The 24,456-nt window shown below is 36.0% G+C and overlaps 1 protein-coding gene across 8 annotated transcripts in view; it reads left to right on the forward strand.

Annotated features, from left to right (window-relative positions):
- Positions 1–24,148, forward strand: part of MCM8 (minichromosome maintenance 8 homologous recombination repair factor) — a 77,116-nt gene extending 52,968 nt beyond the window's left edge. For 3 of the 8 annotated variants that reach the window (XM_069062786.1, XM_069062781.1, XM_069062788.1), the window contains 6 exons: positions 235–430; positions 997–1,216; positions 1,533–1,742; positions 3,216–3,292; positions 10,309–10,498; positions 13,358–14,192. In XM_069062786.1, coding sequence (XP_068918887.1) covers positions 235–430; positions 997–1,216; positions 1,533–1,742; positions 3,216–3,292; positions 10,309–10,498; positions 13,358–13,450 — 986 coding nt within the window. In that variant the 3' untranslated portion in view covers positions 13,451–14,192. Of the gene's footprint in view, positions 1–234; positions 431–996; positions 1,217–1,532; positions 1,743–3,215; positions 3,293–10,308; positions 10,499–13,357; positions 14,193–14,228; positions 16,777–18,382; positions 19,803–21,082 lie in introns of those variants that run through there. The other 5 variants (XM_069062784.1, XM_069062783.1, XM_069062785.1 and 2 more) reach the window with 5 other exon arrangements.
- Positions 24,149–24,456: the final 308 nt, after the last annotated feature.

Raw genomic sequence — 24,456 nt, forward strand, 5'->3', positions numbered from 1 at the left:
CCAGAAACTAGTTGATCATTTATTGTGAAATTGTAGATATTTAAAGAGATATGTTTCAACTTGAAATACTTAGATTTAATGTGTTATGGGTAAAGTACTAGGTTATTGATTATGCATTTGTTTTTAAAACATGATCTAGTTATATGTTTATATTTATTAGTTTTTCTTATTTTTGCTTAAGAAAAATGCTACAATAAGTTATTCCTTTAATCTAGGACTTTACTTTAATTACAGGTATTTGTGGAATAGATGAATTTGATAAGATGGGGAATCAGCATCAAGCCTTGTTAGAAGCTATGGAACAGCAGAGCATTAGCCTTGCTAAAGCTGGCATTGTATGCAACCTCCCAGCAAGAACTTCAATTATTGCTGCAGCAAATCCAGTTGGGGGACACTATAATAAAGCCAAAACTGTTTCTGAAAATTTAAAGTAAGTATTAACAGTTAATGACTCAATAAAATGGCAGGTTTTTTTTTTTCTAATAAAGGTCATTTGTGACCAATTTTATTTTATTTTATTTTTCTAAATGGTGGATTCTTGACTTCAGCTATGCTTTTGGTGGTGCTAAAAAGGGCTCCCTCATCATCCTATTAAGAGATGGACCAGAAAAAGATGTGGTGAAAGATGGAATTTGAGTTGTGGACACTGGTCCTTCCAAGGAAAGATGTGTCAAGTGTAAGGTTGGATGCAAAGTAGTAATAATTAAGGGATGCTGGGGTGAGGAGAGGAGAGAAGGAAGTAGTAAATAATGCCCATTTCATTAATATATCAAATAGGAAAAGAAGACTTCATGAGCCAATGGCCTGTATGTCAGAAATTGCTGACCTTTACTTTGGACTTAATGCTGTATTTGCTAATTGATCTTAAAAATGAAATCTCTCATTCTTTTGTTAACTTAAAATTTTATTTCTTAATTTTTTTTTGCATAATATGGGAAACAGGTTTGTAGATTTTCTAGTTCTTGTTTTTTTTTTTGTTGTTTGTTTACCTTCTAGAATTGGAAGTGCTCTGTTATCCAGATTTGATTTGGTATTTATCCTGCTGGATACTCCAAATGAGGATCATGACCATTTACTTTCTGAACACGTGATGGCAATGAGAGCTGGAAAGAAGATAACAATTTCGAGTGCCACAGTATCTCGTATGAATAGTCAGGATTCAAACACCTCTTTGCTTGAAGTCATTTCTGATAAACCTTTATCTGAAAGACTAAAGGTAGACATTACCTCATGAATATGTTTCCTCTTCAGTCTTTTTCTTCTGTTTATGTTGAGATGTAAGAAATTAATAATTTTTTTATATTGCATTTATATTATATACACTTATCATGTTCTATACTTTTTTCTTCATGTGTTATGTGAGGGTTAAGGCTAGTATCAGTTTTATCCAGAATGACGAAGCTCCAACATTTTGAGAATCTCCATTTTAAGACTTAATATCTAGAAATTTTAAATATTTGATAAATTATTTTTAGTAATCTTTCTATTTTATCTACATGTCTATAATCCATATACTTGAATCATTGCTTTAGGTTTCTCCTGGAGAAAACATAGATCCAATTCCACATCATTTATTGAGAAAGTATGTTGGATATTCTCGGCAGTATGTTCATCCAAAGTTATCTCCAGAAGCTGCTCAAATTCTTCAAGATTTTTATCTTGAGCTTCGAAAACAGACTCAGCGATTAAATGGTACACCAATTACCACAAGGCAGTTGGAGTCACTAATTCGTCTGACAGAGGTCATTTTCAGTTGTAAATATTTTAATAGTTTTTATTTCTTTAGTTTTATTACAGTTTTGCTGTACTGTATTAGTTTTAGAAGCAGATTTGGTGTCTTTCATGAACAGGCACTTGGATACTTCATGAAGTATACAATCAGAAAATAAAGGTTATAAGTCCTTTAGTAGATCTATTGAATACACCATGCTGATGAACCAATTTCTTTATGTCTTCCACTACTGTCAGTTCATTCCAGCCACTAGGATTGCTTATTAACTCACTGCATTCTTTGAAGATTTGACAGTACCATAATCTCTTTTTGAAGTATCTAGGAAAAGGATATAAAGTATTCTAGAATTCCAAACTACCAAAAGTTATACATATGAAAATCATAGGTTAAACATGTCCAGTATTGGGGCAGCCAGGTAGCACAGCGAGTAAGAGCACTGGCCCCAGTGTCGGGATGACCTGGGGATCAAATCCGGGCTCAGACACTTAGCACCCACCCCGAAACACCTGGCTGTGTAACCTTGAGCAAGTTACTTTTAACCCCAATTGCTTTAAAAAAAAATGTCCAGTATTGGTGGCTAGGTGGCGCAGTGAATAGAGCACCGGCCCTAGAGTCAAGAGGACCTGAGTTCAAATGCAGCCTCAGACACTTAACACAAACTAGCCATATGACCTTGGGCAAATCACTTAATCCCATTTGCCCTCCAAAAACCAAAAAAAAAAAAAAAGAATGTCCAGTATTTTATTCTAAAACTTGATAGTTCTAGCATAGATAATGGAAGACTTATACTTCTAATAATCAAAAAGTAACTTTGTTATTTAAAGAATTAGGGCCTTGTGTTGGCTGGTGTTACTTAAAGTAAAACACAAGGAAGACAATTAAGACCTTAACTTCAAAGTAATTACATTTAAAATACTTTTTTTGCATTCTGCATATTTTACTTTGATGGTTTCATACTTAAGTACTTCAAGGATCCATGATGTTATCCATATGAGTACCCCTTTCATTGATACAGTTCAGAACACTTCCACACCATATAAGATAATCTTTGTGATTCCTGGGGCTGAAAATTTTGTCTTTTACTTGGTAAACACTTCTGATGAACTTCTTTGACCTTAGGCTAGGCTGATCACTGACAAGAAATATTATAAGCCATTATGTGTTCGTACTTGACACCTTTCCACTTCAGTAGACCTGCCACCAGCTGTACTCCTCCTGCATAGCCTTTGACAAGCAAAAGGTCATCTTCACACTGTGATGAACACTCAGAGTAGGACTTAGTGGAAGTGTCATACTGTTGCTATAATACTATTTTAGATGATCAGTTCCCAACCTATGAGAGCTAAAATATGTTTGAAGTTAACACCTTTAACATATGTGTAATGCATAAAGTATAAAGATACTGTATCTATTCTAAGAGGGGCAAATATATTAACTTGTATTACCTATCAAAATTGAAAATATATTATGGATTTTGTTGAAGGCTCGGACAAGATTGGAATTAAGGGAGAAAGCAACCAAAGAAGATGCAGAAGACATAGTTGAAATTATGAAGTACAGGTAAGATTTTAATTTTAAATTAAGCTAAGAGATTATGTTAAATAATGACATTTATCATTAGAAGCTTAATTTATGTGTACCTGATATTTCTACTGAATCACTGTATTTCTGTGAAAACTATTTTCATAATAATGTGTTTACAAGAAAACTTCTGTATTTAAAACATGCCACCAATACAAAAGTAATTAACATAAAATATGACATTTGGGGGAAAGACAGTTTGAGCCCATTATGGTTCTGCATAGCCCTAAAACCATTACCACCCCTACTAAATAGTACTAAATATGATCAAATAAAAGAGAAATCTCAACAAAAGATCATATTAATCAATTGAAAAACATGGATGACATTAAAGTATATGGCTCCACTGAAAAGTATATTAAATAACTTCTTCATCGATGCTTTTTCCAGCAACATTCAAATGTCATTTGGATTCAGTAAGTGAGAATTTATTCATTTACACCAAGGAAAAACATAAATTAAATCTTTGAGTTTGAATCCAGAGCTCAAATAGAACAAAGGACAAAGGCAATACTTATGAAGACCTTGATTTTCTCGAGGTCAGACAAACTGAATATAAAGTCATAAAGAAGAAAGCCATGGTGTTAAATGTCAGCATCCTCAAGTCAGAGTTCAGTGAGTGAACACTTTTAGAGAAATTAACACCTTTGCAATGCCAGTCTTAACATTTTCTTTTGGAGGGGCGGCTAGGTGATGCAGTGAATAGAGCACCAGCCCTGTTGTCAGGAGGACCTGAGTTCAAATCTGGCCTCAGACACTTAACACAAAAGCTAGCTGTGTGACCCTGGGCAAGTCACTTAATCCCAATTGCCCTCCAAAAAGCAAAAAAAAACCAATACATTTTCTTTTGGAACAGTAAATGAATAATAGTGGATTTTGAAGTATCCAAATAAAAGTCTGTACAATATTTATGAAATACGGGAACCCTCACCTGAAGCAGCTATAGGAAGATTAAGAGTCTTTAGAAAAGAAGAAAAGGGACATATAGACATTCTCAGATAGCCTGATCAAAAGACTGAAAACTTCAGAAATATTTTTGAAACAGATTCCACTACAAAGCAGCAGGCTGACAAGATGCCTCTGGATTTAATTAGTGTAACTGAAAGTGGTTTCATTCACCTCTGTATCTCAAAAGCTTATTAGAAATCAGTTAACTCTCAGAGACATTTTCACAAAAAATGGAAGTGGTGTGGATGATGATACAGGTCTTGTGACATTAACCACTTTGGCTGCAATATTCTTAATGCTTTCAAGCCTATCTTTTTTAATAGACTATTTGATTTCAAGACTCAGTTTCTCAAGGTGCCTACCAATACCACTTCAACCCTTAACTTGCTTTCCTGAGGTAGGAAAGCCTGTCACTACCTCCTGATGAAGTCTCACTTCCAAAAGTAGCTCACAAAATTAAATCTTTCATTATAACCCTAACCCATTCAATGATCATTTTACACAGAAACAGTGGATTCTGAAATTACTTCTATGTCTGTTATTAGTTATCTCCTCTTTGTTAATTTATCAGTTTCACTTTTATGATATTGTTTGGTGCTTGCTATATATCCAATGGCATTTTTGACTCATTTTGAAGCAAAACGTTTATGATGTGCAAGCATAAGACTTCTGAGTATCCCATCATAGAATCTCAAAAAGTCATTATAATATGGTCTATCAAGCCACTAGAGATTCCTTTTAATAATCTATACTCATTGTGTGCTTTTAGTATGACAAGATGAAAACATTATTTTAGGAAGTAATCAAATGTGGGAGTTTTAAAAAGAGAAAAGTTAACTATGACTATAGAGAGTCTGGTATAGGAGACTAGAATAATGGTGGTTTCTGTAATAGAGATATGGTTGGCTGCTGGCTATTCCAGATCAGTTCTCATAGCATGCAAGGCATAGATATTCACTTAAATGTTATTTTGGGGTTTTTGCCTTATAATCCAAAGATTTTTCTTTGGGTAGGGGTGGAGAGAGAGGTATCCCCCTGGTTAACATTGCCTTAGCAAACTGAGGTTAGCAAGGTATATATTAACTTCACTTTATTGAGCCAGTCCAGTTTTTCATAGAACTTTTCTACTTCTATCTTCCACAATTAGTTGTTCTTTAGTATCTAGGCTAAAATTATTTCATGATGAGCTGATTACTTGTGTTTATCATGAACCTTGAAAAACAAAATAACAAAATGCCTCTCCAAATTGTTTTTTTGTTTCTGATAAAGCCCAAGTCTGCCAAATCATTAATTAATTGTAGGAGGACCTTAGAGACATCATTCCATTTAGTGTCAATTTCTTCATTTCTTTTAGTTTCATTTGTGGCAAGAATACTCATGTGGATATACCGTGTTTCCCCGATAATAAGACCTATCCCGAAAATAAGCCCTCCCCTTACTGTGTAAGATTCCTCTAAAATAAGCCCTCCCCCGAAAATAAGCCCTATTGAGATTGCTACTGTAGTGAAGGTGATCCCCTGCGCTACACGCTACATTACGGTACCCTCTGTATGCACCGTCCCCCCCCCCCCCATGAAACGCACGGCCGCGCTCCGAGCTGTATCCAATCAGAGCTGCAGCAGTGAGCGCGTCATCCTGTTCTTTATTGAATTCATTATTGAATAAAGGTACATTTTTTTGTTCACATTTACCTGTTTATTAAAATTGCTGTCAATGTTCATTAAAATAAGCCCTCCCCTGAAAATAAGCCCTCTGGTGTTTTTCTGTCCAAAAAAAAAATATTAAGACAGTGTCTTATTATCGGGGAAACACAGTAGTTCAGTTCTTCCTATATTATAGGTACAAGTGAGTTACTGGATAAAGTTTGCATATTAAATACTAATAGTTATATTAATGTTTATACCTAGTCTAAGAACCATATGATTTTTAGTATCTTCTACTTTCTGCCACCGTTGAAGGGGTTACATAAGACTGAGTTCTGGTCTATATTTTTAACTACTTCATGGATCACTATAACCAAAAATTTCATCACACTGTGGTTATCATTTCTGTGGTGAGTTCCTCTATAGATAGAGAATTCATAATCTTTTCCTTCTAAAACTAACTCTCTTCTAAACCTCTATATTTCTTTCAAGGGTACCATCATTCATCTAGTTATTCAGGTTTGCGATGTCAGAGTCATCCTGGACACCTCATTCTCCATCACCCCACATATCTAATTACTTGCCAAATTATGTCAACCTCAGCAACATATATCACATTTGTCTACTTCTCTTTACCACTGAATCAGGCCTTTACCACATCTCATTTAAACTATTGTGATAGTCTAATAACTGGTCTTCCTAATTCAAGTCTCTAACCTTCCCAGTCCATCCTCCACACAGCAGCGAAGGTAATATTCCTAAAGCACAGACATGACCATGGTATTCCCTTGCTCAGTCAACTCCAGTTGCTCCCTTTACCTCTGTCATCAAATGCATACTACTCTGTTTGGCATTTAAAGCTTTTCCCAATCAGGCTCTAAACTGCCATTATAGCCTTATTCTACAATACACAGTCCTGCCATAAAGAATTTCCCCATGATTAGAATGATGCACTGTCTTTGTTTGTACATCTATACTTTATTCTGCTCAGTTTCCAAAAATTAATTCAAACACTACCTGTCATACGAGGCCTTTCCTTGACCCCCCTCCTCCCCACCCCATCTTACTAGTGTCTCCTCACAAAATCACTATCCTGTATTTTGTATGTTTTGGGTTTTTTTGCTTTTGGGAGGGCAGTTGGGGTTAAGTTACTTGCCCAAGGTCACACGGCTAGTTTTTGTGTTTAAGTGTCTGAGGCCAGATTTGAACTCAGGTCCTCCTGACTCCAGGGCTGGTGCTCTATTCACTGCGCCCCTATTTTGTATGTTTTACATGTACTTTGACATATACATATAATATAATCTTTCCCAAAGAATGTAATATCTTTTAGTAGATAAATCATTTCATTTTTGTCTCTGTGTCCTTAGTACTGAATACAATTTCTGGCATAGAATAGGGATTTGATATTTATTTTTGATAGATACTGGTTATTTTTAAAACAAAACATTCTATTAACCGATGTATACTCAAATCCTTTGCTTCCTAGTAAAGTCTTCATTCTGTAGGCATAGTTTTCAGTGAGCCAGGGTTACCTCTGTGCTGCAGAAAAGCATTCAAATAGGAACTCTGTGTCAAGTCTGAAAAATGGGAAATGAACAGAAGTTTTAAAAAGTGTATTTTATCACTGTTGTTAGTGAAGCTGATTCTGTGCCAAATAGTTACGATAATGAGGAGGCTGAAATGAAGAGACATGGTATCCAAGGGCAACTATAAATTCCTTCAGGCAGAGATTATGTTTTCTTTTTTTGTCTTTGTATTGCCAATGCTTATTGTAGAGGCTTACATATTGGTAGGTATGTAGTCACCTAAGTAAAAAATAAGACAGTTAAAGGAAAAATTTGTTTTTAGAGTACATGGCTTAAGACCCAGCTAAGCTAAATCAACCCAAGAGCATTTGTAGATGAAACAGAAAGGAATATAAGTAGAGATGAAATGGAACATAGATGCTCATCTTTTCTCATCACCATAACAAGTCTGGAATTTGGATTCTACACCTCAGTATCCAATGTGCTGTCAGTTAAGTGGTAATGTCTCTGAAGAAATTAGGTTAGGAAAGACAAATGGATTATAAAGAGTTCCATGCTGGAGGTGACAATTTTAAAAGCACTCAAGGATCGATGTTTTTTTAATAATTTTTTTCAATTGACAAAAATTTATTTTTCCCTCTTTTGACCTCTGGTAACAAATATGCATAAGTTAAGCAAAACATTTCTGAACTGTCCATGTCAATAATATTGTCAGTCAATAAACATTTATTAAAAGCCTACTGTGTGCTAAGTACTGGTGAGACAAAGAAAAAGACAGTCCCTGTTCTCAAGGAGCTTACAATCTAATGGGGGAAGACAACACACCAAAAAAAAAAACAGTTGGAGAGAAGGTACCCAGCACCAGGGCAAGATGTAGAAATCCAGAAGAGTGAAGCCAAGTAGGAAATGAAAATATGGATAACCTTAGCTCCCTCCTTACATGGAAGTTCTGGGTAGAGAGGGATCCCAGTGGCAGAGAATACTAAGGTGTAAATTCCAGGGCTGAAGTGACCTTGCAGAATGAATGGACTCGTCCAGAGGAGTGTAACTGACTAGGAAATGATGAGATGGCTGGTCATGTCCAAAACTGCACGTCTCATTTAGCACCTTCCTTTTAAGTCTTTTACCTCTGTCAGGTGCCTCCCAGTGGATAGCATGCTCCCTCATTGGTACTGTGGAATCTTGAATCATTATCACATTGATTCAGAGTTCCTAAATCTTTCGAAGTTGTCTTTACAATGTTATTGTTGTATAAATTGTTTTGGTTCTGCTCACTCCACTCTGCACTAATTCATATAAGTCTTGCCAATTCCTCTGAAAACATACCTCCCTTCATCATTTCTTAAAGCACAATAGTATTACATTCATAAATAACAACCTGTTCATCCATTCCTTAATTTATTGTTAACCCTTGAGTTTCTAGTTCTTTGCCACTACAAAAAGAGCTGCTATAAATATTTTGTACATATAGGCCCCTTTACTCTTTTCTTTTCTTGTTGGAGCTAGTACTAGTATCACAGGGTCAAAGTGTATGTGCATAACTATTGGAGTGTATTTCTAAATTACTTTCCAAAATTACTAGACTAAGTCACAGTTACACCAGCTTGGATGTCTTGCTTTGAAAACTGTCAGTTCATACCCTATGACCATTTATCAGTTGAGGAATGGTTCATATTCTAATAAATTTCAATTAGTTCCTTATATACCTTGAAAATGAGATGCTTATTAGACAAGCTTGCTGCAAAGATGTTTATCCTAGTTTCTTTTGTTTTTCTTTTCTAATCCAAACTACATTGATTTTGGTGATTTAATCAAAATTGTCCACTTTTATCTTTAATGACCCTTTCCATCCCTTGTTTTGTCATGTACTGTTTCCCTATACATAGATCTAAAAGGTAATTTCTTCTTTGTTCTTCTGATTTGTCTATATTACCCTTTATGTCTAATGCATATATCTATTTGGGGTTTATCTTGGTGTACAATATGAGATAATGCTCTACACTTATTTTTTGCCTTACTGTTTTCTAGTTCTCCAGTTTTCCTAGCATTTTTTCTCAGAGAATGAATTCTTACCCCACTAGCTAGGGTCTTTGGGTTTATCAAAGACTAGGCTACTGTATTTGTTTGCTTATGTATGTTTGTATATTTGGATTTGTTTTGGATTATATCCATACCAGTAGGTAGTCTATATCTTAAACAGTATCAGAATTGTTTTTGATGATTAAGGTTTTGTAGTATAGAGATCTGGTACTGCCAAGCTCCTTTTCTTCCCACTTTTTTCATAATTTCTCTTGAAATTCTTGACCTTCTGTTAGAATAACTTTATTTTTTGTTTTCCTTTTTTATTCAATTGGGGGATGTGGGGTGGAGGGAAAGGATGAATAACAATAAGTTGTCCCCCAAAAAGCAGGTCATTAAAACTTTCTTTTAAAAAACAAAGAGCGGGGCGGCCAGGTAGCGCAGCGAGTAAGAGCACTGGCCCCAAAGTCGGGATGACCTGGGATCGAATCTGGGCTCTGATACTTGGCACCACACCCAGAAATAACTGGCCGTGTAACCTTGAGCAAGTTACTTAACCCCAATTGCTTAAAAAAAAAATTTAAAAACAAAGAGAAGGAATGCCAGAGGGAAACTTTGACAAGCAGGAAAACCTTGAAAGTTGCTTGTTGTAATTATTATATACTGGAAAGGAAACTCTGGATTTACAGTTTCGTGTATAGCCCTCTTTCTGTTTTATTTTATATATGGAAATGCTCATTTTATTTAGTTTCTAAGTTCAGAATAAACATTTTTTAAAGATGTAGTCTTTTACAGTCTAAAGGTTTATGACTATTTTTTTTTTATCCCTACTATATTTGCCAAATCTCTTTTGTTTTAGTATGCTAGGAACTTACTCAGATGAGTTTGGGAATCTGGATTTTGAGCGTTCTCAACATGGTTCTGGAATGAGCAACAGGTCAGCAGCAAAAAGATTCATTTCTGCTCTCAACACCATTGCAGAAAGAACCTATAATAACTTATTTGAATATCAACAACTTCGACAGATTTCTAAAGAGCTAAACATTCAGGTAATATTTTTTATACAGTGCTTTTGGTAGGGGTGAGGAGTAGGAAAGATCAGACCTATTTCATTAGCAAAAGAACTCCCAGTGAGGAAGCTCTGCCAATGTATATTGGCAACTTCTCCGGAAATTATAGTCCTAAAAACTAGGTGGCATACTAAGATGTTAAGAGACTTGCCCAGGGTCATACAGCCAGTAAGAGTCAAAGGCAGTGTTTGCATCCAGGTCTTTAAGACTCTCGGCTGGTTCTCTTTCTCTACTGCTTCTTAGCTAAGCTGTTTTACATAATAATATATTTATCAATCACCTTTAAAGTTTGCAAAACATTTTATATATGTTTTACTTCAGCTTCACAGTAATCAAAGTTAGATGCACTGCAGGTGTTATTATCCCTGTTTCACTAATGAGCAAACTGAGATTCTGAGAAGGTGCCTGACTAGCCCAGGGGTCACACAGCTAGTAAATTTTAGACTGTGGGACCTCTAACTCCAGCTCCATTGCATTAAGCACTACATCACACTGTCAAAAGTAGTGCAGAAGTAAGCCAAAATGCTCATTAAAACAAAATATGTACATTAGATAAGTTACTATAGAATTTAATATTAGTGGTCTACTACTAAAATCAGGATGGTTAATCAAGAATTTGGTTGCTATTTGGATAAAATTGAGTGTTTCTCATACCTCATGAGTTACATTCTCAGTTTTGTATTCCCGTTTATTGTTTGGTGGTCATTTTTGTAAGGCATGATTGAACTGCATAAAGCTAGTAACTGGACAAAGAAAGCAAATAAATTTAGAGATTTTTCCACTCAAAGTTATCTGCCAGTAATATTTTTTTAACCATAATGGAATTTTAAAGGAAGTTGCTTGTAATCAATATAATAAGGTAGGTATTGGTTCAAATTTGTAGTAGGTTTTTATTTTGTTTCCTACTTAATTTGATAAATCCCAAACTTCAACCCCTTCCTTCAAGCTATAGTGCATTTCTATTATTTATTTTCTACTTTAAAGGTTACTTGGAAATGGTTGGGAGCATGTTGTGCCTCCTGGAATGCTGAAATATCAGAAAGAACCAAAAGTAAAATTATTCACTGTCTCTTGGTTTATTTTCTTTTCAAAATTTTTTATTGATGGATTTTGTTTTCATTTCCAAATACGTCTCTTCCCTTCCCAAATCAGAGTCATCCCTTAAAAGAAAGAAAAAGAACAACATGGGAAAAGAAGTTCAATAAAATTGAATAACAAAGGGCAGCTAGGTGATGAAGTGAATAGACTCCTCCTGGAGTTGGGAGGACATGAGTTCAAATGTGGCCTCAGATACTTGACACACTTACTAGCTGTGTGACCTTGGGCAAGTCACTTAAACCCAATTGCCTTGCTCCCCTCCCCCCCAAAAAAAACCAAAAACACACAAAGAACTAAATAACACATTAACCAAGGAGGATAACACATTGGGTATATTTTTTCATAGTTCTGCTCACTTCACTTCTCATGTTCCTGTGTATTCTTAATATTCACTGTTCCTTTCAACATAGCAACATAGCAATACTTCATTACATGTATATATCATAATTTGATTAGCTGTTCCTCAGTCAATGAGAATATACTTTGTTTCCAGTTATTTGCTTCCAGAACTGCTGTTATAAACACACACATATATATATATATATATATATATATATATGTTGTATATGTGGGAACTTCCTTTTATCTCTTTGGTTATTCAAACATTTTTTTAAATGCACAGAGGTTCTAGAGAAAGCAACAACAAAAGACAATTATGAAAATAGAATTCTGAATTTATTAAATAAAACAAATGGCATAAAATGGAGATTCTCATTAAATTTGCAGATTTTTTGTGCCCTATTGTGCATATGGAAATACTCAGATATGAGGGGTTTTGGTGTTTAGAATTAAAAAAAAAAATTTACAGAATTCAACCCCAGTCGTTTTTGTGAAGTATAACTGGTTTGGTTCTCTTTCATTATGGCATATAACTTTCATTATGGCATAAAATTCAATTCATTTATCCATTCTGACATTTTTGTGGAATGTGATATTAGTATTGGCCTAAACATAATTTTTGCCCAATTGCTTTCCAGTTTTCCTAACAAAATATTTTTGTTTGTTTGTTTGAACTTTTGTCAAACATTTTGGGGGTTGGGTTGTTTAGTTCAGTTATGATTCTTCCATATTTAAGCTGTTCCACTGGTTCATATTTCTGTTTTTTAACTAGTTTCATTTATGTTTCTTAGCCAGTAACCTGTATCCCAAATAGCTGAAGCCTATTTCTTGCCCTCATTATGATCAGTCTCTCTCTCACTGGCTGTCCCAGGTCATCTCTGGGTCTTTGTCACCATCACCACTGAGTGCCAGCTCATATATCTCTTCTCCTGGGCTGGGAGGATGCCCATGGAAGCACACCACTTTCTTAAAGATGGTGCCTTCCCATAGTATTGTCTCTCCCCAGATTAAATACATCATAAAGTCTGCCCATCTTCCAACACAAATACATACATCTTTCCCAGTTAAAGTGTTCTTCACTAGGACCTATTTTCTCAAGTGCCTTCTCCAAGATCAAACCCTCCAATGCTTCAGATTTGGAGTGAATCTTGCCTCTGTTATATGCTAGCTTTATGTCCCTGGTCATATCACTTAGCCCCTCAGTGACTCAGGCAACTATCTAAGACTAGAAATAGCAAATGGCATCCATATGGAGCCTGCATTGGTAGAAAGAGTTTCTTTACTGCTATAGTTATCTATACCAATGAAATCATAGGTCTGAACAGATATTCACACATAATTAATGTAAGAATTTTAGTTTGTTTTACAGTTTGCTTACAAGAATATTCTTTTCTCTTCCAGGTTGCTGATTTTGAAAATTTCATCAGTTCACTGAATGACCAAGGGTACCTCTTGAAAAAAGGTCCAAAAGTTTACCAGCTTCAAACTATATAAAGTGAGTTTCCCAGTAATGCCTTGCTTTCTCAGCAACAGTTGATTAAAAAAAAAAGTTTCCCTTATGTGTGAAATACAGAAGAAAGTATATCTGAATTTATTGTTATTTTAATATTAGTCATGTATTTTTTTTAATGACAGGCAGCCTCCTTTTATTTTTCCATTTTCCCCCAAAGGCCAACAACAGTTGTTTGTTTTCCTTATTAAGGGTCAGAAAAAACCTAAGATCTTTCTCAATCACTTTTTTACACTTATTTAAATAGTTCCAACAAAAATTGTATAGATTTTTACTGGAGCTTATTTTTTTCTTAAATTTTATATTACTAGTTTAGAAATTAATATTTGAAATAAATTTAACTTTTAATTAACTTTTTCATTTTGATATTAGCTATCGTGTATTTAAGATTTTTAATTCTTCAAAAGGTAGTTTTCTTGTGTTAAATTTTCAATTTTTGTTTTTGTCTTTTTTGAGGGGGGGAAGGCAGGGCAACTGGGGTTAAGTGACTTGCCCAAGGTCACACAGCTAGTAAGTGTTAAGTGTCTGAAGTCAGATTTAAACTCAGGTTTGCTACCTAGCTGCCCCTAAATTTAAACTTTAAAATATTAATATTAAAATTAGTCTGATTTTTATGCTTACTGTAAATGTGGATTACATTGAAACTTAATTTTATAATAAATATTTTTTAAATTTATGTATGTTCCTTTTGCTATTTAAGCAAATGAAAATTCAGTATAAAAAGTATGTGACTGCTTGTCTTTCTTAAAATTTTATAAATAGGATAGAACTAAAGATATGAAGAAAGCCTACAAGCTGAATGTCCTGTCATGTTATGATTCTACAGCGTAGTTTGCAGTTTAGACATACCATGCTTTTTAATGAAGGAATGGTTTTACGACTATTTATTGTTTGTTTAATTAGTTTTGCCTAGCTAAAATGGTTACGTTTTTGTTCTCATCACTGATTCTAAAATGATCCATTGCTTATTATTTTCTAAAAACCTTTATTACTCAAAAATATATATTATGAGATTTGGAGGAGGCACTGTGGTACGTTCTGCTCCTTCTCTCCCAACTCTCTCCACCTCAAGGTACTTGTGTTCTTCAAGCTATAATTCATGACCTTCTCCCTTTAAAGGTTAGCCTTGGCATTTATTTGTTTAAACTTTATCCGATATAAAAGCAGTGGTTAGGACTGATTGCTTCATCTTTACATGCCTCCAGCAGCGCCCTAGTACTTATCTACTAAGTCATAGATGAGTTGATATGTATATTGATTGTGAGTTTTCTGTTGGTAGCAGAATAAAGTGACAGCAATTTTTGCTATTCAGCTGTATGTATATGTGCATTTGTCCAAAAGATTTCATAACCCTATAGGAATGAAGGACATGAACCACTTTACACAGCTCACATTTTATATCCCTCATATACTACAAATCCAGATAATATCAGTAAGCCATTGTCCTGGAAATCTTATGATAAGTTACTGCCAAACCCTGTTCTATGCCCTCTACAGCCTCAAAGTTTCATTCTGACTCTTCCAGCCTTTCTCTGTGCTCTCTGGAATGCATGTTCCATAAGAAGCAAACTTCTCTTCATCTTAAATCTTTTCCTTACCCACTCCATCTCCTAGCTCTTACTGAAACTTGGCTTTCCCCTATACAGTCTCCCTGGCCACCCTTTCCAGCATTGGCAGTATCTTCACTTGTTCTTCTCACTGGCTGAGGAAGAGGAGTTGGATTATGCCTTACTCCCCATTGTTACTTCTAGGTTCTCCCTCTTCCTCTATCACTCAGTAAACTCTCTTCCTTTGAGGTTCATGCTATTGAAATCTACCAAACAAATATCTATATTTATCAAACTAAGTCCAGATAACTACTGTTTACAGATCATCCCTGTCCTCCATCCCCCAGTTCACTCCCCTTACTCAATGAGTTTTATTCTTGGTTTAAAATATTCTCTCATCTACAACTCCTACCCTGATACTAGGTGAAATTCAACATTCATATTGATTCTCCGTCAAATACCCTAACTACTCAATTCCTCAACATACTCACATCTTATGAGCTCCTCTTCCACACAACCTTATCCACAAAAAGGGTCATACCCTCATTTTTACCATCACCCACAAAATGTACCAACTCTATGATTGAGAATTCTGAAAATCCCACATCTAATCATTATCTACTGGCTTTTCACATCTTCTTTTGCCTTCCTTTACTTAACCCTCTTCTTTATCTGTATTACGACCTCCAGTCTCTTGACTTCTCTATTCTTTCCCAGTCTATCTCCCCTGTACTAGACACTCTCTTTTCCCCATCTCAACGCCTTGGTGAACTAATTCAACTCTGCACTGTCCTCCTCTGTTCAATTCCTGGCTCCCTTATATTGCCAATTATGCCCAGCCAAGCCTCAGCCTTGGATCACTCTCACCATTTAATGCTTTCTTTTCCTACACATGTGGCTGAATGAAGGTGGAGAAAAGCATGTAAATGTTTTGACTGGGTTCACTACAAGTTTATGTTGTTGTTCAGTTGTTCAGTTATTTCTGACTCTTTATGACCCCTTATGGGATTTTCTTGGCAAAGATACTGAAGTGATTTCCTTCTCCAGTGGATCAAAGCAAAGAGAGGCTAAATGACTTTCCTGGGGTCACACAGACACTACCTGAGGCTGGATTTGAACTCAAGTATTCCTGACTTCAGGCCCAACATTTTATCTACTAAGCCACATAGTTAATGTATACACAACCTCATTTGAGCCCTCACTGCTGCTAGGCAATCCTACTATATGCCTTCCTTATCAACTCACTGTCCTTCACAGCAGCTCTTCCAAACCTTTTCATCCTTCCTCAAACCTTCATGGCTCTCATTCCTCCCACTGTCAGCTGAGAATTTTGCCTCATATTTTACAGAAAACATTGAGGCCATTTACCATGAACTTTCTCCTTATCTATCATTCATGTGCATTCTGTCACTTTCTCCTCCTTCACCAGTCTCACATGATGAAGTGGCCTTTCTCCTTACCAAGGCTAATCGCTGTGCTTATTCAAACAATCTCATTCCATGCTATCTCTTCCAATAGATTTATACCTTTCTGTCATCCCCACGCTTCACTTATTTTCAGTCCCCTTCTCTACTGCCTCATATTCTGACTGCCTACAAGCATATCCAAGTCTCTTCCCATCCTAAAAAAAAAAAAACAACCCTTCACTTGATCCTTCTTTTCCCATCATCATTCCCTATCTATTCTGCACTTTGTAGCTGAACTCCTGGAAAATGCCATCTACAACAGGTGCCTCCACTTTCTCTCCTTTCACTCTCTTCTTAACCCCTTACAATCTGGCTTGTAACCCTATCATTTTGCCAGAACTGCTCTCTTCAGTTACTAATAGTCTCTTAGTTGCCAGATCCACTGGCCTTTTCTTAATCTCCTCGTTTTCTTTGACTTCTCTGAGGCCTTTGACACTGTTGTTGATCACTCTCTCCTTGATACTCTTTTCTCTCATTTTCCTCCCCTCTCAATGTTGATGATTCTTAATTCTACCTAGCCTGCCCCAATTTCATGCTAAACTCCAGTCTCATCTCTGTTTTTCAGACATCTCAAACTGTATGTCTAGTAGGCATCTTAAACTCAACATGTCTAAAACAACTCATTATCTTTGCCCCTAAACCTTCCCCCCACTCTCCACCATCCCTATTACTGTTGAAGGCAATACCATATTCCCAGCCCCTCAGGTTCACAATCTAGGGGCCATCCTGGCTTCTTCACTATCTCTTACCTCCATATCCGAGCTGTTGCCAAGGCCTGTCAATTTTACTTTGCAACATCTCTTGAATATACCCCCTTCTCTTTTCTGACACTGTCACTACCCTGATGCAAGCCCTCATAACCTCACACCTGGACTATTGCAATAGGCTGGATGATGGATTTGCCTGCCTCAGGTCTCTGCCCATTCCAGTCCATTCTCCATTCAACCACCAAAAGATTTTCCTAAAGTGCAGATCTGACCATGTCACACCCCTTACTTAATAAACTCCAGTGCCTTCCTGTTACCTCCAGGAGCAAATGCAAAATGCCCTGTTAGGCATCCAAGGCCTTTCATAATGTAGTCCCCTCCTGTCTTTCCAGTCTTCTTACATCTTATTCCCTAACACATACTCTTCTATCAAGTGACACTAACTTCCTGGCTGTTCCATAAATGGAACACTATCTTTCAACTCTAGGCATCCTATTTGTCCCTCATGCCTGGAATGCTATCCTTCTTCTGCTCTGACTGTTGACCTCCCTGGCTTCTTTTAAGTTCCATTTCAAATCCTACCTTCTATAGGAAGCCTTCTTCAACCCCTCTTTAATTCTAGTGCCTTCCCTCTGTTTTTTTTTCCTATTCTATATATAGTATCTACCTCCCAGGGTTGTTGTGAAGATAAAATAACATCTGTAAAGCACTCTGCAAATTTGAAGCATTAAATATTAGAAATTTTTTTTGTTACATCATTTCAGTAAATGTCTTTTCTAAGATATTAAAAAAGCCTATCGGCTTATGGTCAATAGGAAGAACACTGGTGGAGACTTTTGAACCATAGTATTAGGAAGAGCCATGTACAGAGTTATCCATAGAATCAGAGGTAGCAGTCACACCTCTAGGGATCTAACATGCCTATGCTAGTACAAACTGGGGGAATGAACTCAGAAGCAATACTCTACCTGCACTGACCAAAAAGCAGGAAAGTATTGGAGAAGGCCCAGACAAGCTGATTTTAGCTTTCATCTTGAATTAGTTGGTGGCACTAGCTCTAGAAAAAGTAAATTTAAAAGATATAGGAACTTGAATTTAGGTTAACTCTTAACAGAGCTCCTCTGGAAGACCAGAAGGCTAAGTGGACTCCCACATCTTCCTTTCCCATGCCTTCATTTTGCCTCCTTCTCCCATAGATCCTACCCAGGAAAAGCAGTATGGCTGTTCACACTACTTGGATTAAATGGGAGTTAACAACCCTGGTGAGATGAAGGACCATCAAATCTGTCTTGCCACTGCATCCTAAGGTCCTCTGGACCTTGCCATCTGCACTGCCCCCCTAGGCTCTATATCTGACCTGTTGTTAGGACTTTCAGGATTTTTCATCAACCATGCTGATGAAATCTTTTAAATGTGTTGTCTCCCTCAATTAATGTATAAACTTGAGAGCAAAGACTAGATTTTTCTCTTTGTATTCTCAGAACTTAGCACAATGCGTGACACCAATAAATGCTTAATAAATGCTATTCATTTAAGGCTTCCTACAGGGAGCTGGGGTCCAATTTGGAGGTAAATGGTTAATTATGACCCAGCAGAGTCCCAAGTGGGTCAAAGCTCTCCTGTTAATTTGTTATTTAGTCATGTCCAGCTTTTTGTGACCTGGTGGACCATAGCACACCAATGCTGTCTATGGGGTTTTACTGGAGTGGTTTCCCATTTCCTTCTCCAGTGATATAAAGCAAACAGAGGTTAAGTGACTTGCCCAGGATCACACAGCTAGTAAATGTCCGAGGCCGGATTTGAACTCAGTTCTTTCTTATTCCAGGCCCAGCATTCTATTCACTGGGCCACCTCGCTGCCCCTTGTTAAATAGTGATATGTGATTCTTAAAGCTTGCAAGATCTATCTATTGCGACATTTTATATGCATTACCCTGTTATATGGATACCTAAAGTTGTGGCATTCTGCAGTGTAAGCAAGCCTAATTATAGGCTCATGGGCTAATAACTTAAACCTACATAAATGGCAGTATATTACTATTGTTAATTATTCACAAGGAGAGTGTCTAAGTTGCCCAGAGGTAGCCTCTCCTTGGGCAAGTAGACACCAGATCACTTAATTCTTCTGATTACAATAGAGCTTTCAGAAAGGCTGTAGTATCTCCACTTGATCACCAGAAGGTGCCCAGATTGAAAATGCCTAGATTGATTCTGGGTATTAAGTTCAAACCCATTCTGGTTTTCTATCTAAGGAAATGACATGCCTCAAATCGGGTAGTTTTCAAGGGATAATGTATAAGGAGAACCCTAGGTATTACACATGGAAATTAAGACACCTCCATACCCGTAATTAATTATTGAGGAATTTGTGGGTGGGGAAAAAATTGTGCACCTGGAAGATAGATTTCCATACTACTTTTCAGATCTGGATGAAATTTAAAACTGTTTTTGGCTGCTCAGAACTATTTCCTATACATCACAAGAAAACTCTGAAGGTTCACGCCAAGTCCTTCATACATACAACACCTACCCCACTTTTGGAGGGTAAACATTTTTAAAAATAAACTTCTATTGTAAATTCTAAGCAATATGCAAATTAGTTTTTTTAGGAAGTATTTTTGGAAAGGGGGGTTTGGGAGAGGAGTGATATTTTGTCCTAAAAACTCATATCAGAAATAAATGGTAGTGTACATATTCTGAATATGGAATAATTTAGAAACCAAATTATGATACATGTTTAAAATATTATGTGGTAAAGTACCATTCAGCTATTCTGACTAGGAATGTGAATTGCAAGAAGTTCAATTCCACAACTAACTTTAAAGTGTGTTCTGTGTGTTAGGCTCTGCGCTACATGTAGGGGATACTTGTCTTGACCTGGTGTAGCCTTTTCCAACCACAGGAAGAAGTCTATCTGTTCTTTTAGATTACAGCCTTGGGGCCTATTTAGTTCTATTATTTCATACCCAGCCTGATTGCTTAGAGAAGCCCTTAGACATTTATCTGCCTTTTGAACTGAAGTCCTCCTGCCACTAAAACTCCTTCAGTATAAACACTACTGGAGTTATGGTTAGAAAGTGGAAGAATCTCTTAGTCCAAGTAGCAGCGGCTGGGGAATAGTGATGGAGAGACAGGAATTTCTATATTTAGTCCTAGAGAGGTAGTAACCACCTTTCAGCCTAGAAAGGGCTATAACCCAAGGGGCTAAGTGTGAGATTCTTTTCAATCCCTTTTGGGTCCCTGGTTTATGCAAAACACCTCAAAAAGGTACTGGGTTTTGCTACTAACTTCTGCTCCACTTTCCCCTAGCAACCAATTTCTGTCCTCCCTACACTTGTCTTTTTTAGCAGTCTCCACACAACTCAGTAGCATTTAATGTTATTGGAGAGTACTTCTTATAATTAATTGTTGATTATTATTGGCTAATTACTCAGAACTCATTTCCTCTGCTTTCCTTCTGCTTGGGTTTGGCTCTAATTCATTAACAATTCCACCTGAGGGTATATAGGTGGGAGAGCAGGAGATACTCGGTGCATTTTAACCACTTTTTAAGTTAACTGATTTTTAAAACTAATTGCATGTGAAGATTAGGTCTGTGAAATTTCTCAGCTACTCTCTGTAGCCAAGCTTGTTCATCATATTATAATGTTCAATTCCTTTTTGTTCTTTTCATTTACATTATTATACTCAAATGTTGTACATTATTTTTTAAGGGTGGGGGCTATAGGTATGGAATGTGTAATAGTAACTGATATTTATGTAGCAATTTAGAGATTGCAAATTGCTTTATATATATATACATACATACATATACATACATGTGTGTATGCATATTACATAAGTTCATGTACCCTTGGTTAAGAACTCCCGATCTAGTCCATTGTTTTTATTTTACAGACGAAGAAATTGAGTCCTAGAGGTGATCTGCCCAAGGTCACACAAAATATATTTATATTTGCAAAACACTTTCATTGGATCCTCACCATAGCCCTGTGGGAGAGGTGCTATTATTCCCATTTTATATATGAAGAAACAGAGGCTGAAAGAAATTAAGTTACTTGTGTCAAAGTCACATGGGTCTTAAGTATCTGAAGCTGAATTTCAAATTTGATCTTCTGATTTCCAAGTCCAGCACTCTTATGTGCTGAACCTGTTTACCTATATGTTGTCAGACATCCTTGATAGGCTGGTTAGTTTTGCCAAACTTCACCCCCCTTACCCCTTTTTACCTTTGTTATAAAAGAGACATTGCTAATTAAGGAATAAGGGAAGAAATTCGGGGAAATAAAGGAATTTAAAAACAAAAGATCAGCAAAAGTAAGATTTTAAAAAAAGAAAGCCTATGCATTTTCACTAGAAAAATACAAAATTTGTTATCAGCTTAAATCATCTTTTTTCCCATGTGTACCCCCAAAAGCCTAGTGACAGCAGCTAGTGCATTCAGTTTATGAGGTGGTCTTATACATCATGTTCAGAAACATATTAAAATTATAAAATGTTTAAGTTCCCTTGATATGTGCTTCTGTAAATGTTTTAGTTGACTGTTCTGTCTTAATGTTCTAAAATTGGAATTGTGCTGCTTCCATGTTTTCTGTATTTTCTCCTTCCTTCAGTTCAAAACAACCCATTTGGTTCATTTATTAACTAACACTTTCTACCAAGTTCTAGGAGATGTGGTCTGAGGAATCAAGGACAGTTCCTTATTAATGTCCTTGGGAATTGGGGGAGGAAAAGCTATGATATTTTAGTCAGTTGTGGTTTAGTTGCTCCTATTAGATCTTAGACTCAAAGTGCAAGATACAGCCTTCATATTTTATAAATGATATTATAAAAAAAATTGTAATGTCACAAGTTATTTGCTGTATTCTTTATATCTTTGAGTCATTTTGTTTTTCTCTTCAATTTGTATAGCACAACTCAGTAAGAAAAATAATTTGATACTGCAGTATGCATAACATCAGCTTTTGGATTTGGAACCAGAGGACATGAATTCAGATTCTGGCTCTGCCACTTACTATTTTGTGTGACCTTGGGCAGATCACCTCTAGGACTCAATTTCTTCGTCTGTAAAATAAAAACAATGGACTAGATCAGGAGTTTTTAACCAAGGGTGCATGAACTTGTGTAATATTTTGATAACTATATTTTAAAATAATTGGTTTCTTTTGGAATTATATGCATTTTATTTTATGCTTTTTTTTTTAGAACTGATTGAGTGCAGATTTAAGCATTTTTATTTTATTTTCTGGGGAATTTTTTTGGTGTTTTCTTCTGCAACATGACTAATATGGAAATGTTTACATGACTACACATACACATTTTTTTGTTCTAAAGTTGTATTTATATTTTAAATTATAAAGCCCTTTACTTCCTCCTACCTCCCCCATACACATTGTAAGTGATTAATTAATTAGACCCCTATTTTATATTATTCCCTATGGGTGGTGACTATAAGTTCTAATATTGGGCCTCAGAGCTATGAACTGAAGATTGTAAATTCACTGGCTTAATCCCAAGAAGCTAACTAGAGGACCTCCACCATTGTTTTTCCTTGTTATGGTGACCAAGCCCAGCATGGTAGAGGTAACTCATTTACTTGGAAAGATCCCCAGCTATTTTTTTTTTTGAAAGGGGGAAGGCAAGGCAATTGGGGTTAAGTGACTTGCCCAAGGTCACATAGCTAGTAAGTGTGTCAAGTGTCTGAGGTCACATTTGAACTCAGGTTCCCCTGAGGCCAGGGCCAGGGCTTTATTCACTGCACCACCTAACTGCCCCTTCCCTAGCTATTGCCCCTGTGGCCCCTGTCATCCTTGTATTGCCCAACATAGATAAATGACCATGAGCACTGAACCAGTAAGTGGCCCTGGTTACAAGCCTGTGGCCTGCCTTTCTTTTTTTTCTTTCTTTTTCATAATTTTATTTTAGACTCAAAAGTCAGAACACAAATAGAGAATAGAGAAAAGAAAACAAACATATCATAAACTTAAATACTGGAACTTAAATACAAAGTTAAAAAGAAAAAAAAGCATGTCCTATGCATAGCAGAACATAAGAGAATTCAAAATATATAATATTCATTTCAAGAAAGCCTTATGATAAATAATAATTGTTGTGTTGAGAACTGTCCATCTTTGCTTCCTTGTGAGTTTTCTTTTGTTCTCTGCTGTCCACTTTTTCACTTTGTTCTTTTTTTCCCTCTCCCCAAGGCCACAATAAAGTTTAGATATGTTTCTCTATAGCTATAAATATATACATACCTTCCCCTACCCCCAGTTTTATGCTTTTAAAATAATCTGAGGAGGCCATATAGCCTTCACTAGACTATTGAAGTGGTCCATAATGCAAAAAAGGTTAGGAACACCTGTGCTCAAGAGAGAAAGTGATATAAACAGATCAGCAGGATGGAAAAGACTGAGAAGGTAAATATGAAAAGCGAAGATAGTCCACAAAATGAAAAAGCTAGAGCTGAGATTCCTTATCTTTTTTTGTATAATTATCAGCCTTGTGAAACCCATGGACTCCATTTTAGAATGTTTCACATAAATTAAATAAGTGCTAAAATTTCAGGCAAAAGTTAATTTGTTTTAAAAGATGTAATTTCCCCCCCATTTATAATCACAGACCCCTGAAATCTATCCATAGACCTCAAGAGTCCTTGATCTATATAAAGAAAGCAACTCAAATTTGAACCTCAGACTGAAAAGCTATAAAGATTTGAAATAAGCATTTACTGACATTGAAAAAACACCTACCTAAAAAGGAATTGGGAAAAGTTAAAGGCAAACTCCTGAGATGTCACGAAAAGGAAAAAATAGAAGTTTCCCTCTGCCCCTTTTATCTTACCTAACATATATATATATATATATATATATATATATTTAATGGGCTATCTAACAAGACTTTCTTTCCTTTTGACCAAAAAAAGATTATTTAATAACTATCTTGATTCTTGGTTAACATTATTTGCATAGTAATGTTTTCTATTTCCTCCTTAAATAGATTATATTTCGATATGTGTTAGAGAGGTTTCAAACAGTCCTGAAAAACACCTGGCCCATTAAATTGCTCATTTTGGCTTCTCAGTCCTAGCTACCTCAACAAACATAGTGGAGAGGAAACAACTATTTCAAATATTTATGGAGCATAAAAACAGAAGATATGCTGTTGGACCATCTGATCAACAAATAAGCATTTATTTTTTTGTTTGCTTTTTGTTTTTGCTTTTTTGAGGTGGGAAGGCAGGGCAGTTGGGGTTATGTAACTTGCCCAAG

This window comes from Petaurus breviceps, unplaced genomic scaffold (genome assembly GCF_028583685.1).
Source record: "Petaurus breviceps papuanus isolate PSGF00001 unplaced genomic scaffold, PetGlider_PUasm1.0 90504, whole genome shotgun sequence".
NCBI classification, from domain to species: Eukaryota; Metazoa; Chordata; class Mammalia; order Diprotodontia; family Petauridae; genus Petaurus; species Petaurus breviceps.